The sequence below is a fragment of the Vanacampus margaritifer genome, chromosome 6 (genome assembly GCF_051991255.1).
Source record: "Vanacampus margaritifer isolate UIUO_Vmar chromosome 6, RoL_Vmar_1.0, whole genome shotgun sequence".
In the NCBI taxonomy this organism is placed as follows: domain Eukaryota; kingdom Metazoa; phylum Chordata; class Actinopteri; order Syngnathiformes; family Syngnathidae; genus Vanacampus; species Vanacampus margaritifer.
The window spans coordinates 8,999,812-9,018,144 of NC_135437.1; the positions used below are offsets into that span (position 1 = coordinate 8,999,812).

At 39.1% G+C, this 18,333-nt stretch overlaps 1 protein-coding gene across 2 annotated transcripts in view; it reads right to left on the reverse strand.

The window, feature by feature from the left end:
• ldlrad3 (low density lipoprotein receptor class A domain containing 3) overlaps positions 1-18,079 on the reverse strand; it is a 59,786-nt gene extending 41,707 nt beyond the window's left edge. Inside the window, exons 1-2 of one of the 2 annotated variants that reach the window (XM_077569552.1) lie at positions 17,722-18,079; positions 3,282-3,428 (exon numbers count right to left, since the gene is read on the reverse strand). In XM_077569552.1, coding sequence (XP_077425678.1) covers positions 3,282-3,428; positions 17,722-17,764 — 190 coding nt within the window. In that variant the 5' untranslated portion in view covers positions 17,765-18,079. Of the gene's footprint in view, positions 1-3,281; positions 3,429-13,382; positions 13,546-17,721 lie in introns of those variants that run through there. The other variant, XM_077569553.1, reaches the window with a different exon arrangement.
• Between the last annotated feature and the right edge of the window lie 254 nt (positions 18,080-18,333).

Sequence of the window (18,333 nt, forward strand, 5' to 3'; positions counted from 1 at the left end):
AGTCTCCGATACACTGCCCTTCTTGTGTCCTCTCTTGATTAAAGAGTGTAGTGTAAGGTATTATAGCACTACATTTGTACTTAACTTAAAAATCTTTATGACTTACAATCGCTGTAATGGGCTCTGCACACGAGAGGCGACGTCGCTCGCTCTCAATTCATTTCGTATGGAAGCAGGAAGACAAGGTGAAAGTCGCCTTCCCCCATTCCCCTCGTCCACACGCGACATTCGTGCATGTGAAAAATCGTGCACGTACACAAAGACGTGCACGCGTAGGCTCGCGACGCGATACTAGGGTTAATTTGTTCGGTAAGTTTTCTTTACCGTTTTTGTAACAGTTAATAATAATACTGGATCATACTGGATTTACGTACTGTAGTGAGACTTCTGTTTTTACCGTACAATGAAAACGTTTAGATTCCCTCCAATTTTAATCGACAATCAAATCTGTCTCATCGTGTCCCGTGTGTTGAGACCTGCAACGCGACGAGGTACGCATTTCGCTGTCGTTTTTCGCCTCTCATGTGTCAAGCCCATTAGCTCTATGAGGGGTCTCAACCATTGTGTCCGGCTGTGGATCAATTGGTCCTAAGCCACCGAGAAAAATGGTAAATTATTTCCAATATTTTTACATTTTGATTTCTAAGCGCCTTTTCTGAACTTTATTTTCACTGCTCATTTTTCACGTTCCAGTTTGCCTACAAAATAAGACTGCTAAAATTAAACAACAACAACAAAAACTTAACGTTCCTAAAGAAACAACATGTGATCAAGAGAGTCACCCTCCCCCACACACATTCAAGAGTTTTGATCGTCCCTTTAGGAACACTACGGAGGCTTACCTTGCTTTCTTAATACGTTTCACATTGCTTGGAAGAGAGCCTGCCGCCGTTCTACGTCACTACGCACTGATAACGTTGCGACGTAAATAACAATGGCGGCGTACGTCCAAATAAAGTTTCTACCAAATGTATTAAACTGGAAATTATTTTTGAAAAATAAATCCCATAGTTATGCTAGTAACAAACAAATAATTAATATAGAGCAAACTTGTCATGACAGTCGGGGTTCCTTTAAAAAAAAAAAGCCTGCAAAACCTGCAAAAAAGTGATATCATGAGGGATGACTTTTTTGCACATTTATTAACCAACCTTTTTTTTTCTTCAGTTCTTGTACTGTATGTGTAAGTTAGACTTGATTTGTTATGTATACATTATGTTCACAATGGTAATGCACGCTAATATCAAATGTTGAAAAGGTGCATGAGGCTGAAGTGAGGCTGGTCACTAGGGTGTCATGGAGATGAAATGAACATCATTACTAGCTATGGAGGGTGCACCTGATTTTGCTTACAATATACACGACACTACATATCATGCATGCGCTACAAGCTACAAACAAGCAGCCTTCCATATCTCAGCCATGAGCAAAAATAGATTGCTGCATTGCTATTTAAAGGAATGGAAAAACAATCATGTGTAGGGGAAAAAAATGGAAGTGTGATATCTATCTTACCTGTCCTTTAATTTGCATAGTTTTGGACGGGGTGGGAAATTTTTGGTAACCCAGTGAGTGTAATTTTTTGTGCCAAACATTGTGGGTCTGCAAATTGTATGGAAACCTTGTTAATGTATAAGATGATGTTCCACTATTTCAGAACAGCAATTTCTTTAAAACGTAAATAATTTTTTTGTTTTGGTAACCTTTTGATCAGCTCTCTTTGCATTATGAGTCACACCCATTCACCCTGGTTGCCTATGCTTTTCATTTCTCCCCTCTTGCCTGCTTCTGCTCTACCCAGACAAGGGCAAAGAGGCTAATCCTGGCCCGGAGGCCCAGTAGGCTCAGTCAGCTTTACTTCTTCTCTCCTCTGTCAGAATCTATTTTGCCTCTCCGTGTCATTTGGGACACTGTGAGTATGAGGTCCTTTTGACCTCTGTTAGAAGAGTCTGTAAATTAGAGACATTGATTGGGATAGGCTCCAGCACCCCCACACAATTGTGAGGAATAATCGGTTCGGAAAACGGATGGATAGATGGATGATCTGTCCTTTATTTCAAATGATAAGGAATTCATGTGGAACAATATCCTGTGATAGTTGTGGTCAAATTATTTTGGTACATATACAAACACATTTAAACATATATAAAATATTGAGAGAGCAAGATCAATGAACAACACAAAATATTGCGAGAACAATGTAACAATTGGTACTCATGTCAATGATGATGAAGCTGTTGTAATACAGTACATTCCTGTTCATCCATCCATCCATCCATTTTCTTAACCGCTTGTCCTCACAAGGGTTGCGGGGGGCGCTGGAGCCTATCCCAGCTGGCTTCGGGCAGTAGGCGGGGTACACCCTGAACTGGTTGCCAGCCAATTGCAGGGCACACAGAGATGAACAACCATACTCACAATCACACCTATGGACAATTTGGAGTGTCTAATCAACCTGCCATGCATGTTTTTGGAATGTGGGAGGAAACCGGAGCACCCGGAGAAAACCCACGCAAGCACGGGGAGAACATGCAAACTCCACCCAGGAAGGCCAAAGCCCGGACCCTTATATATATATATATATATATATAATTATTATTATTATTATTATTTTTTTTTTTGAATTGCATTACCATTTTACTAACCTGGCAATAGCCAAATTAATATCGTCATTCACTCAAGGGAGTTCTCCACAATATCAATCTGGGACTGCTCCACGGTGATTTGGGGAAGGCGGGACATTCTGTACAATACTTTAAGCTGACTGGACGATACGGCATCTTGTACACGTCTGTTTTAAACAATCACGACCACGGATTAAAATGCCGTCTTCGTTCTCGTCGAAGGGGGGGAAAAAATCATGAACATCTTTGCCAGCTAAAAATGCACAAAGCGCCTCTCTCTGTTCAACGTTCAACAAGGAAACGGGGAGTAATTCTGCGACAACAGAATTAATTGCAGCGTCCATTTGTCCATGTTAGGTTTGTTTGTTTCCCCCCGGCGTCAGCGCTGGCTTTCTGGTTTCATCACAGGTGCATATCACGCCCCAAACACAATGTCGCTCTGTGGTTGGTTCGGATCGGTGGAATGCAATGGGCTCGGTACAAGATGTATTCTCAGGAGTTTGTGAACTCACAAATACCGCGAAAATTCATCTTGCAGAGCAAGGTTACCATTTTACTACTACATGGCCAAAATTTGCTATAGTAAAAAATACTAGCAAGGATTCCTTTTTTAATGGTTAGGATTGACAAAACCATGATCAAATACAGTGGACTTACGGCAGCCTTTCTCGTCACTCTTGTCAAAGCAATCGGGCAATCCATCACATTGCCACCCTCCCGGGACACACTTCCCATCTCCACACATGAAATTTCCAGGGATGTTGCACTCTGTGGTGAAGTTATTCCCTGGAAGCAGCTGGCTCTCTGAAAACAAAAAAAGCAGATACAAGAAACTGAGACTGACGACCATTGCAGAAAGAAATTCACCTGCAAGATGGATCTCATTTGCATTCATCAACCCAAAAGTCAAATACTGTTATTCATCTCCATTCTTAAAAAAATAAAATAGCAAAAATATTACGAAAAATTATATCAGAAGACATTACACACTATACATAACAATAAGGCACATATTTATGCACTGACTCTGGTTTCACAAATCAGCCGGGGCATTGTCTGAGGCATTTTACTGTGCTTAATAGGCATAAACGTGAAACATGGCCTTTTAGCTGAGATCTGACACCACGAAGCAAGCAATAATGAGTGTCGCACTGACCAGGGAGTGGTGTTATGCAGCTCTGCTGAAAATGGGTGTACGGATGGCTAGCTTCATTGCGCTTAAAAGACTCAGGAGCTATGCCTGCTGCCAAGAGATTTGTGCCTTGAAGCCATTAGTGACCTATTGGCATAACGAACTCCAATTGCAAAAAATGTGCAAGAGTAAGCATTTTCTTACATCAAGAGTGCTTCAAAACAAGCTAGGGAATCCAGAATTAATCAATTCATCAACAATTAATCGATTATCAAACTAATCGACAACTATTTTAATCAGAGTAATAGTCGGTGTTCTTTAACTTTAAATTGTCAAAATCATTGGATTCTAGCCTCTCATGAATAATTATTGGTTTCTGTTGTGCGGTCCTTCATGAAAGAAGACTGATTATTTTGTGTTTAATTAAAATAAGACAAGGCATAAGACATGCCTTATGCTTCTTAGGGGTAAAATGTTTTGTAATAAACTTTAAAAATGCAAAAATACAATTTCTATTTGATTATTCTATTAATTAATGGAATAAATGATACAACTAGAGCTGCAAGCAGCTATAAAGGGCCCTCGCAGCCCGGGCCACTTTGGGGTACTTGCACGTTGGGGTAGTGTCACATTCAAAGCCAAATTTCTTTGAAAATGGCATAATAAACCTTTACATATTGATTGGGTTTTTTGGGGGTGCCATGTGTGATGAGTGTGCAAAGCTCAATGAGTTTTGGTCAATGTTAAGACCCTCAAAAGTCATTCTGTATTTTTTGGCAATGAATTGCCTTAATTGGCAATACATTAATGTACATATATACACATCATCGTTAGTTTTAATCATAGTACAATATTGCTTTTATTGTCCATAGAGGGCATAAAATAAATACATAATTAAAAACATATGTATGGATAGGTCTGATGCCACTGAACATTTTGAGTGGTGAAAAGTAAAAGAATATTCACAAATGACTTACTTATCACACTTACAAAGAGTATCCAAATTTTGTAAAAAAAAAATAAAAATCCGCATGTTTTGTTTTTTTGTCGCCCCCAAGGGTTAGGTGGCGCTATATTTATAACCGACTATTGTCATAGAGATACCTTCAGTGTCATGACGATAAACATACATGTGAAGTTTGGGAATTTTGGGACCATGTACTGGGGAGTTATTACGTATTTCCTCTTTTATGGTGAAGGTAATATGAAAATATAATGCCCCACTCCCGTCATATAGTATTTAAAAAAAAAAATAAATAAATTCCCATTGATGGCCCAGATCTTGACATTGTCCGGGGCCAGGTTTGAAGTCAATTGGATCAAACGTGTATGAGAAATGGGCAGAAGAATGCCCCTGTAAATGTGCAAAAATTGAACATTAAAACATTTGCCGCTCACTTCCTGTTCATATTAGCATGTGAGTCCAAGAGACTTTTTTGTAGGTCTTGGGCTCCTTCGTGTACCTAAAAATTTTACAATTGGGGCTTCTTCCTCAAAATTTTCTAGGGGGCGCTAGTGAGTCATTATTTGTAAAAATCGCACTTTGTACTCTGTGAAAGCGCTCTATGTAACTGCTGCCAGTGACCAAATTGCCTAAAGACCTGACTTTTAGGTGAAATTCAGGGCATAAGAAATGCATGACGGTAAGAGAGTAGCAAAAAAAAATAATTTTCATCATCCACAGATGAAGGGAAAATAAGAGGAATAATGATATTACCATCAGCAGGAAACAGCATTCACCTTTGACACGGAACCATGCTAAAAGACTACAAAGGGTCGGCTGTTTGAGAGGCATCAAGACAATTACACAATTGGATTGGAGGCATGAGAGAAAGCACAGAAGAATATTTGTGTGTGTGTGTACGTGAGGGGGCCAAAAAAGATCATGTATTCCATGATTCTTGAACATTGCCAATAATAACCTTAGCAGCACCTTTCACAACCTTGTTGTGAGTCCTGTCACGTTGCACACTTGAGTGACTTGACCCTTTTACTGAATGTCAAGACAGTCGAAGGTTCTAGATGGACTAGTTGCAGAGCTTTACTATTGAGGAAACAAACATGCCCCCCTAATTATTTCAGGCCACCACTCATTACAGTTAACCAATCATGAATGAGAACAACGAAATGCTCACAAGGGAACATGGATGATTTCAATGGAAATGACAGCAAGCAAACCTTCTGATTAATTTCTTACCATGTTTTGTCACATTACATTATGCTAAAGAAGTTAACAACTGTGGTAACATATCGCAAGCACGGATTTGCTGGCGATAAGGCAGAGATAGCACTCGGTGCTATGTGTGAAGGCTAGTAGCAGGGTTAGCAGCCTGACTGCAACATGAAAAATCAACTTTTAGGAGCTTTTAGCCATGTTAAAATGCTAATTCCTCACTAAAAACATGACCAAAGTTGTGTTTCTTCCATTCGCACCTGTATGAGAAATTCTACGTTATTCTGCTTTCCAAGCACCAGCCCCTCCCAACCTGAGAAAACGAGCTGTTAGCACGGTTTGACGTCATTGAGTGCGGCCCCACCCTCGCACCGCCTCTGCGGACTAAACGCATTCGTGTAGCGATTACAAAAACAGGAAATTATGTTGTTACCGGTTCGGTCATTGTTTTCCAATTATAATTTATAATTTTCTTTCATGAAGGACTTCAGAAATCAGTGAATAATTACTGTTGATATGCTGAAATCAGAGGATTTGGGCAATTTTAAATTTAAAAATGGCTCAAGATAATTACTCTTTTATTAAAATAGTTGTCGATGAATTTATATAATCGATTACTCGAATAATTTTGACAGCTCTAAATAATTTGTAAAACAGTGTAATGTAATAATTTTCTCTGGGTGAAAAGTAAATCCTCAAAGTCATAACAACTCACATGACGTCATGTTCATGTACACAGAAAATCCAACACATCCGTCTGAAAAATCATGATGCAAATGGAGAACATACAGACAAGACTGAAGTAGAACAGTCTTTTCTGTGGCAGTAACAATTTACAAAATTGCTGCCATTAACTGTAACAACAAAAAGTGAAAATCAATTTCTCAGTGTGTTCCTGTACCTATGTATAAACATAATTTCAAATGAGTTGTAAATTTAATGCACTGTAATGTAATGTATTTCTCAACCGGGTTTAACTGGCAATTTACATATTTTTTGCATAAGGAAGTTTGGAAAGTGAATTGAGTGAGGAAAAATGTAATTACAAGTGTTAATGTAAAGTTTAGAGAGTGAGGGAAAAGGATTGTATGTTCATAACCAAGCTCTGAATAACAATACCCAAGCCTTCACGGGTTCTAAGATAAAGAGCACACTTTTAAATTATACACTACTCTCAATGGGCTGGAGACATAATCAGGCTCTGTGGAGCAGCAGAAGGTGATTTTGCTGTTTCAGTGAGGATGTGTGTATGGTGTGAGTGTGTTTGTGTGTGTGCGTGCATGAATGGAGAGGATTCTCCATTCTGTTACTTAAACTCACTGAAGCCTGCGGTAAAAGTAAGCACTAGTGTAAAGCTGGCCTTCATCAATTAAAGACACCCTACAGATGCACACGGGCAAAATAATTCACAAAGCAACAGATCAAGTCTGGCCTTAATGAGGGTCAGATTTATAAGGAAGCCATGCATGCAAACAGACAGTTAAGTGAATCATACTGGATGTGCACAAGGGAATTGCCTTTCCCAGCTATTTCCCTGCCTCAAACAGACACTGGTTCCCTATTCCCATCCTTAGCTTTTTCTTTCTATAGCTTTTCTTTGTTATTTTTCTTGTTACCAAATGCCCAAAATTGCCACACAGTTCATTTTGCGCGTTTTAAATACTACATGTGAAAGGCAGGTGCAAACCAGTACAACAAGCAGTATCTTCACTAGACTGGTACACTCACTGCATGGTGCAGGCAAAACGAGAGGTGGCGGAAATAACTGATCTGTTTGTGTGTAAAGAAATGTGTGAACATTTTTGAAATCTCAAAAACAAAAACTTGTTAGGATACATCTTCTATTGAGTAAAATAATTTTAGAGCCTGTGAATGATCTCAGGGCTTCACAGTCAGGAATCATATTATGACAAAACTCCTTTCAACTCTGCATTTCCTTGTATCCGGATCATTCAGTGTACTGTGACTGTGTTGCCCTCTCCCAGGAGCTGTTTTCCAGTTGAGATGACCCAATTTTTAAACGCAATGTTATGCAGTTTCCAGCCACTCATGATTTTTTTTTTTTAATAAATTTATGAATACATAAAATCAATGGCCAGAAAAAGTCCCGATTCAAATATACGGTTATACATCTTATGTCATGTATGCTCTAAGATTTGTTTTCCTTTTTTTTCAGTGCCAGAGTTGAGTGGGGGGTGTTTCCTTCAGCACCGTACCTGCGGCACATTACAATCAACGGACTTTAAAAGGGCGTTGGCAATCGCTCGCTGGTGTCCGATTATTCTCTTGTTCACTAAAATTAAATTAAAAATATATTTCCACTTACTAATGATCGTCACATTATTTTCTTCTCTAAAAAGTTAGAGAGATTTTAGACAAATCTCGAATGACCTGTTAAATATTAGGCAACCTCCCTCTCTACCCACTCTTAAAACACATCTTTGTTCCATGACTGATTTTACTCCACGTACAACACTTTGTATGAAATGAAAGTGAATGAAATGAGTTGAATAGTTTTTGGTCTGTGAGACAAAGTGACATCAGAACCACAGTTGTAATTTTGCCGACTGCACAATTGAGTGAGCTCAGTTTATTAAACTGATCTCTAGGAACGGCAACTGTGTCCGGCTGTCAGCATCAAAGTGTGCGATCATCACGTCAATTAGACTGCCGTTGAAAAGTAGTACGATGCCTCTAAATGCAGCCGCGAGCACCGTTAGCACGCTAACACTGTAGACGCCCAAAACACTGGCAAAGTTGTTTTCTTGACTTTGGTCGCAGTAATTTACGGCAGACACACATTCTGTAAGACGGGTCAAGTCATCCATTGCACCGTGACAGGCAAAACGCTCCCGCGAAAAACTTCAAAATAAAAGCATGGCATTGCGCTCCACATATTACTTGGTATGGGAAGGTTTATTTTGAAGTTGACCTTCTCTCCGCATTGGTGGTGTTTTTCCAGACATGTCAAATATTCCCCACAATGTAAACTGTTTACTGGATTTGTCATTGTGCTGTTTCAATACAAGACCAGCCCTACTCTGCTTCTGATTTGATAGTGGCTCTTACGCCGGAAATCCGGCACCGTGCCAGAGTACTTTAAGCCCTGGAGACACCATCTCCTGTCACTCAAACCATCCACCTACGCCAAGTACACAAAAGTAAAAAGCAAAAAAAACGGCAACTGCCTCAAGATTTCCTCTTTCCTCTCTTCGCGCCGTGCTTGGGTGACGTCACAGGAGAAACCGTCACACAGCGATCGAAACTCGTGACGTCGCGAAATGGGTCGTACACCGGCTGAGAGGACGGTTCCTGTAAGTCCCTACCCCCTTCCCTATCCCCGAACGTCCTGAAGTGGAAACGGGGCTATTCACAAGCAACCTTCAAGTTACTAGGAACTTATGGTATGCTTTCAGAAGAGGAAAATGGTGGTGCACAAGAACTGCTCTTCTCCCTAGCATGACCAGACCTCAGAAATATGTGACAATGCATGGATTAGAGACCAAAAAATCAAGGGTAATGCAAATGACAAACCTGCATATGTTTCATGAAAGATAATATTTGATAACATAGTATTTCCACACCAGTATTTTCAAAAGTATCTGAATCCATTAACATCATCTTGGGTTTATGTCACAAAAAGTAGTTGCTGAATTCAGGTTTAGTTATAAAGGCAGGCCATTCACTATTTAGACAAAAAGTAATCTTCTGCAAGAGTAGACTTGTGCCCAAAATAACTAGACAAAGCAAATCAGTAGTCTCCTTAAGCATATTATTCCTCAACAATCCATAGGAAGAAGCGTCATCTGTTCAGAATCTATGCTTTGGACTATCATGGCCCAACTACTGTAAATAACAACACCTTTTGTCATTAATTGTTGGTGCAGTGAGTTGGTTCTACAGTAGTGCATGACAATGCCGCGTGACAAGAATGTGTCAGCATCTCCAGGATAATGAAGACTATTGATGGAACTAGAATCCAGTCCAATCTTACATCGTTGTATTCATTGCCTCCATGTTACACTCCAGACTGTCCGGGATCTGACTGGTGCCTTGATCTAGCCCCGGGAGGCCATCTGTCATCAAGAACATACCAACGCAATGTAGGGAGTACATACAAGAACATGGAGGCCAATGGGCCATACACACTACTGAGTTGGTTTGGTAATTCACATATATTAGATACGCCTGTGAACTAATTATTCCACATTGATTATGAAAATGTTTGAATTTCCATTAATCATTCTTGTTCTTAGATCATGTTAATCTAAACTAATTATGATGCATAATTGAAAAAGCTGTTCATCTAAAATATTTAATTAATTGAGATCTAAAATGGCTTGAACTTAATTGAAGCTCCCCTTTTATTTTTTCAGTGTTTCAAATACAGCGTTTCAAATATACGATGAATCATCGGAGGAATATATGTTAAGAGGGTGAAAGAAGAAAAACCTTTGGCATAAAAAGTGGTACATTAAATAAGGCAAAATATACCGCCTTTGTCTTCTAGACTACAAACTGGTAATTAATTAACTCCCAGTTGTGTAGTCAGGCCAAAGAGTCACTACAGAAGTTGGAAATCACAAGAAATTAGCTACATCTACCGAACCCGAGAGCAAAGCAAGCGAGATTGGGAAAAAGAAGGATCAACACGCAGAGAGAGCAAAATCCAGCAAAAAAATAGAAGGATGTGCAACAGAGAGACTATGACCATAGTGTGCATTTTCTTAAAAGAAAAAAGGCAGATAATAGACAGTGTTTAAACTGGCAGATGATGTTGTAACTAAAAGGCCATTCCCCTAAAATTACCATCTATGTGCTGTCTATAAAAGGCCAACTCAGACACAGAAGTGAGATGACAAGCACAGACATTAATAAGCTGAGAAATGTCATGAGAGTGGTAGGTGGTGAATTTGTTCTTCTGGTAATGACAGTCAGAGCTACGAGGTCACAGAAAATGATATTTCTACTTTAATCCATTGAGATTATCTAGCAAAAATGTGAGGTTGAAGTCAATGTGTCTCTTCAATGAATTTTCCTATACACACCCTATTTTTGAGCTGCAGGTTTTGCTCAGTTAAGGTACAGCATTTGTTTTGAACTTTATTTATATATTTATTCCTTTTCGCCGTGATATTTTTGCTCAAGGTTATCATACCGTCAGAATATGATATCGTCCCATGCCTAGTTGGAGATAGCATTAAATTGTATGCAGTCAAACAAACACGACCAGAGGAAATTCTTACTCACACACGCCAAAGAAAAGGTCGCATATGTGACAATTTTGGATGCAGTCTTGAGCTCGGCTACTATTATAAAATGCAACAAATTTGAACGTTTGTGCTCAATGTATTTTCATATGCACATTTGTCCCTGTGTGAAGTTTTAAATATGCATAATTATGAAGACTGTTTGGTACATTTATGTCTTGACTTGCACATTTTAATAAACATGTACATGTTTGAGTGTGTGCAGGCGCAGTGAAAAATCTGTGAGTTACTGCAGAGGTCAGTGAAGGAGGAATCTATCATAATAGGTTGAGGTTCCTTCAGGGCAGATGAGCTCCTGATCCAAAACAGACATGGTAGGGATAAGAACCCATGACGGTGAAATGTTGATGTTTACCTGCTTGACTGATTTTGAACCTTATCACAGGCTGCGCAGACATGTTGGTCAAGAATTTAGAGATGTGTGCATTTAGACATCAAAATATGAAATATATCAATTACATCACCAATAATAAATCTAATGGGGTGTACAAAAAAATTATCTGTGGTTGTTTTTTAATGGCCTTTTTTTTCTCTTTTTTTTTTGGCTCGACCCCCAAACCTCATGGATGAACTTGGCCCGATCACAATGATAAATGTATATTATTATTACAATGATGCAATCATTGTTAGTTTCCTGCAAACATCTCAGTAAGCAGACAATAATGTGCAAGGAATGACTTGGCACTTTAAGTCCGGTCAGGTTGCTATAATTCTACAAAATCTTCTGTATGCAATTTCTGTTATTCTGTAAAAGATATTCTTGCGGTATATGTGTGCACTATCAACATTTAGTATGTCCTCTAAGTCTAGGCGTGCAAACCAGTGACTGTCAAAGAGGTATTGTGATTAAGATGAATTATGCATGAGGCCACTAAACCATAACACACCAAAATTAAACACAACATTGTCATCACCACATGCATTTGGCAGCCCACTTTAGGTGATAACATGCTGGATAGCCATCCATCATCTATGCCACTTAACCTGAGCACTGTGAGCAGGGTGGCAGGGATGCTGGCTGGAGCCTATCCCAGCTGACTTATGGTAAAAGGCAGGTATAAGCCACAAACATAATTGGGCAGTCAATCAACGCCAATGCAGTATTTTTCTGTTGCATGCTGTCCACTTAAAGTTTCGCCTCATTTAACATTTGATCAATCACATGATGAGCCAGAGAGATATACCGGCAATAAACGAGATGAGCTGCCAATTTGAAAAATGTTTTAAAACACGTTAGAAATATTAACAAAAAACATGAAACTTTTAACACTGCTAATCATTTTATACATATCCAGGACTGTACAAAAATCTTAGAGACTGAAAAGATGTGTTGTTTATAATTTAAGCCAGGATATTTTGTTTGATGTCTCAACCACTAATACTGGGAATGGAGGATGAAAGCCCAGTGAACTATGTATTGTAACTCTTTGATGATGCAATGCATGTTAATAGTTGAACAAACATGCAGTTTTTGAAGAAGAAAAAAATCTGCCCTAAAAAAGCAGTTATTTTGTTTATACTTTTTGTTGCTGGTATTCTTGCTTATCAGAGCGAATAATAGGAATGAATAAAAATTCCAAACATACCAATAAAGTGAAAATGCGTTTAAATCCAGGTTAAAAACTATGCAATTTTAAATGAGTCTTTTCCCATACCTATAAGTCTTTCAGTATTTTTTAAATAATGTTTTTGAAAATCTTATTCTTGCACTGTATGCTCTTTAGTCATTTTAGTAAGCTATTTTTTCTTTCTTTACTTTTCCTATTAAAACTCTTTCACTCTGTAAATGCTTTTAAATGTTTAACATACGGTTTGGTAAGCATATTGAGTTACATTGTGTATGAAATGAACTATAAAGCAGTGATTGTATTTTTCTTCACTCACTGAAGCAGCATTTCGCTGTTTTGCTGCACATTGGAATAAGTTTCCAACAGATGTGAAGTAAGCCCCAAGTGTGAATACTTCTCAAAACAATGACCCCCACCCCCGCCCCCATAGCTATAATTGAGGTCTTTTAAAACATCAACAACAACAAATATCTTGCACTGAACTTTCTTTTTGTAATTAAGCAAGCTATATTTTATTTATATTACTTCATTTTATTTTTTAAATATCTTAATTTCTTTAGTTATTAAATGCTTGTAAGTTTATACTTGAATTATGTAAAAAGCCAATTGCATTACCTTGGGCATGATGTGCTGTATAAAAAGGTGCACTGCCTTTTTCCTAGGGCTGTGCAATTAATCGAAATTCAATTACAATTTCGATTACAAAATTGGCATAATCGTACAAAAATGATTATTAATAATAGAGCTGAAACGAGTCCTTGTCATTCCTGCCTCGGATACCCGCTTAGATAGTCGTAGTCAAGCTAACGGCAGTATGCATGGCTAATGCTGAAAGAAACCCAATTTCAAAATAAACCTTACCTTACCAAGTAGTATATGTAGATCAATGCATTGTAGCGCTTTTATTTTGAAGTTGTTTCCAGAAGCGTGTTGTCATGATATAAGGGCTGACGACATGCTCGTCTATTCAGAGTTTGTGAACAACGGCAATATAAATGCACTAAACTGTTGCAACAGACGTCATTAACACAACTTAGTCCTGAAGTCACGTTCAAGATCCATTGTACGGCGCCTGTTGTCAGCGTTTAGCGGCGACTGCTAGCTAACAGTGAGCTACCAACACCAAGCAGCAAGCTAGCCACGTTAGTAAGCAGCGGCAAAGTGCTTCAGCCGTCTGATTACTTTACAAAGGTGCAAATACTACAGCCCGTAGACTGCTGCGGTAGGCTTGAGCGCGACCCTCGTGAGGATTAGCGGTTCATGAAATGGATTGATGGACTGTGCACACTTTGATGCTGACAGCCTGACTAATTTGCCGTTCCTACTGATCACTTATTAACAAATCAGGCTTACTCAAATGTGCTATTTATTTAGCCGACAAAATCGCTATAGTGGGGTCTGATGTCACTTTAGTTCCATTGACCAAAATCTATGGGGAGGGATTTGTCTTAAATCTCACTGTTTTAGAGGAAAATAGTGTGCTGACAAGCACAGTTAAAGTAATAAAAAAAAATCTAAAAATGAAAAACAGTTGTTTGTTAACTACTACATGCAAATGTGTTTTTTTTTTTGCCTTGTGTACTTATAATTGTTTTTTAACCAAGAAAGTATACACACAGGTATATTTTTATTTCTATCCAAATTCCCGATTATTCGTTAGAATTTTGAGTAGGATATCCGAATACCACAATATTCGATAGCTGCAGCCCTAGTAATATTAATTTGGACTTGTTTTGAGGCATGCCCCCACACAAGTTCTTTCACCTCACACCCCTGTCAAAACTAGCTTACACCCCACAAGTCATACTGCACACGCTGCACCCTACCTTTGAAAACAAAAATAATATATATTATTATAAATTCTGTTTGGTCCAAAAGAAAAATTAATGTTTTGAATAATCGTGATTTCAATTATTACCAAAATAATCATGGTTATTATTTTTTTCCATTGGGTAGCCCTACTTTTTCCTATTAAAATAAGAAATCAAATACTAGTGTGTGTTCATCTGTGTGCGTGTTTGTTGTTAGGGATTGGAGGGGTCATATTAGCGACTTTTAGACCATATGACCCAACCCTACATTCTGTATTTATTAAATTTTAGGAAACTCTTGCTTAATGTACTGCTCGAGTAGTACGACACTGGATGCATTGTGCAAATATCGGTCTAAAATAGACTGTCAACAGCTTAAGTGCCTGCCTTGGTGTCTATGAGACAACAACAAAATAGCAAATGACTGCTGATGATGGGGACAGTAGGCTGGCCAGCTGTCACTCTGCCTGAGCAGCAAAAACAGCACAAGGGACAAATACAATGTCCTTCTTCTCTCTAGAGTGCATGTTTTATGAAGATAAAGTGCAGAAACCAAAGCATTTAAGTAGAGCAAACTGGAGCTAATGTGCTGTAGTAAGAATAAAACAAGCTCCAACTCATTGATACCATTGCCACAACATCTTTCTAGACTGTACTAGTCCTTACAAAGTGAAAAGCATGGTTTGTTTGGCTTATTTTGTGCTAGCGTACTGGAAATCAGCATGAGTTGCTTGCTTTAGTGGTCGTTACATTCACAGAGGTTCAGTAAACTGCATCTTAGCAGAGGCATATTTCACAAGCAAAAATACAGTTTTATATTAGACAAATAAAAGACTGATATTTTATCTTTGATTTGCCATTCTTTATCAGTCAATATTTCCCTCTGCTTTTTACTGCTTTAAGCATGCCTCCTTATCTTGCTTATTTTGCACTTTCACAGACGCAATGATGTGAGGCTGCTGCAGATTAACTTCCAGATAAAGGATGTTTAAATTGTTAAAGTACACAACAGTATAGTAAAGGGGAGAAGTAATATGTAAGTTTGACGCTGTGTAGGGACCAGCTGCCTAGGTAGGATACGGCTAGAACATGAGTATTATATCGAGAAAATACGAACCTTTGTGCACGTTTAGTTCATGAGACCACATTTTTTTTCTAAATACATATATTTTCTGCAGAAGATATTCACTACTGCTTTAGTGCATGCATAAACACTGAGGCTCATTCACTTATAAACGTGTAGGAATATTGTGGGTTGTGCAATGAATCGAAATTCTATTAGTATTTCAATTATTACACTCCACGATTACGAAATCAAAAGATTATTAATACTAGGATTAAAACCAGTCATTTCTGCCTCAGATACCCGTCAGATAGTCAACCAACGACAGTATACATGACAGTACACGGCACTAACGCGGTGAGAAAGCCAACTTCAAAATAAACCTTGCCTTATATCAAGTAATATATTGAGATCAATGCCTTGAAATGCTTTTATTTTGAAGTTGTACCCGGCAAAGTGTCATGGCGTAAGGGCTGACATGACTTGTCTATTTAAAGTTTGGGCATCTATATTGCCATCTGTTACGACAGATGTCAAAAACAAAACTTCATCCTGAAATCGCGTTCAATCGCTAGCTAAAGGTAGGGTCTTAAGTTTTCACTCAGAAATAAACACTTCATAAACACTGGATGTATACACATGAAATCCTTCTCAATCAACACCTCTGGGCTTCTGTTAATGTGTGGGGGTGATTTTACATTTAAGTAAAAAATAAAAAGTAGATTAAATAAAAATAAAAACCAGTTGGTTGTTCATTAGTGCAAATTTGTTTTTTGTCTTCTGTATTTATAGATGCTCTTTAACTATGCAAGAATGTGTACTTTTTAAATTTGTATCCAAATGCCTGACTATTCAATAGATTTTTCAGTATTCAAATACCAAAATATTCGATAGCCGCAGCACCCATGGGGTAGATGCCACGGACTTCACACACCAACGCCAATTCCGGCCACTGCTACGACACACAGGCTGGGTTAGCCCAACACTCGCTCGTACCCAGGGCGTCTCAGCTCTCTGAAATGCTTCGGAGAACTGAGACAGAAACACTACACACTCGCACCCATCGAAGAAAACGCGCAACCGAGGGGCACAAGAGCGGAAGCACAAGCAACGGTACACGGCCCACACGTGCAAACAGCAACCGGAAAAAACGCTGGTGTGTGGAACCCGGAAGTCCCGCCTCCTTCTTGGCATATAGCCCGTAATATTAATTTTGAGTTGTTTTGAGTTACTCCGCCACACTCCCTACCAAAGATAGCAAGCCTGCACCCCGCAAGCTACACTGTACAAGCTGCACTCAAACTCACAAGTTTTTGCTAACATATATATATTTATACATTTTGCTTGGCCAAAAGAAACTTACATAATTATAGTGTTTCAAAGATTTGTATTTGTCTTCATATTATTTTTAAATGTTTAATCATTGTTCTTACTTTGTACCCCAAAAAATAATTTGACTAATCGCTTCACTTATTACCAAAATTATTATTATTATTATTATCGAGCAACCCTGGGAGTATTTGTTCTCTGCCCACAAGTTGAGCATTAAAAACTAGTTAAATCAGTCTTAATTTTACCAGAGTATTCGTTTTAAAACTGCAATTCTCCTACATAGGGACAGCAGTACAACTTTTACAAGCTCTACCGAGCGGAAAATTAGCACAAATGAAGAAGAAATCAAGTGCCAAGTGTCCCGTTATGAACCGTGGTTAGCCTGCCTACGTAAACTGTACATGGGCCCGGCTGCCATGGCCCGCCCGGGGAACAGTTTGTCAGTGGCCTCGCTTCTGCGAGCTCCCCTCGGGGTAAATCGCACACAGGAAGGATGGAAAGCGTATAGTGTGGCTTGAACAATGCGTTGTCGCTAGTCACTCATACATGAAGGGAGCACAATCGTTAAACAATACGAGACTTGGCTATATTGATGCCAGAAATGCACGTTCTCTCGAGAGGGATAAAAAGTTCTTCAATTCTTCGGCGGAGAGATACAAAACACCACATCGTCCCCTCCTCTTTACTATCCTGCGGCCACCCGCGCATCTTAAACCATTAGGTTACGTATAAGCTTTCAAAAACTTACCAACTGTTCTCGAGCCGAGTAGAATATACCAGATCCACATCATACGCGCTACTTTCCCCCCAGACTTGATTTTTCTTGGCCAAAAGCTGGGGTGAAAAACTTCCTCGGCGAGGCTAACTCACGCCTGGTGGACTTTAGAACGGGAACTACTTTACCACCGTTCGAGTTAAAGAGAACATTATTGCCATTTTGTGGAGAAGCTCGCGTTGGGTTAAAAGTAATGGCGTTCGGGTTCGGGAGAAGGGGGCAGGCTGAACGTGGACGGTCTTCTTCGGGGTAGAGGCTGCCTGGCAGGCTGAGGTCGCTCCTCGGTTGTTGTTGAGAGTCGGAGGCGGAGACAGCGAGCCGGCTGCAGGGGTCGGCCTTCTGGGATGGCGGTTCCCCAACTGCGGTAGGGACCCTTTCCATAAGGTGCTTCCCTGCTGTCACTATGCAAACTGACTCATTGTATTGAGTATAAAATACTCAATACACATGTGATGACCCCCCCGCCCCAAAAAAAAAAATCTCAAATATACTTAATCAATACATTAATACTTTACATTCAGTGGTGACAACATTTAGTGCTTCTGAGCATGATATAATATGATTTTCGGAGATAATGCCCAGTTT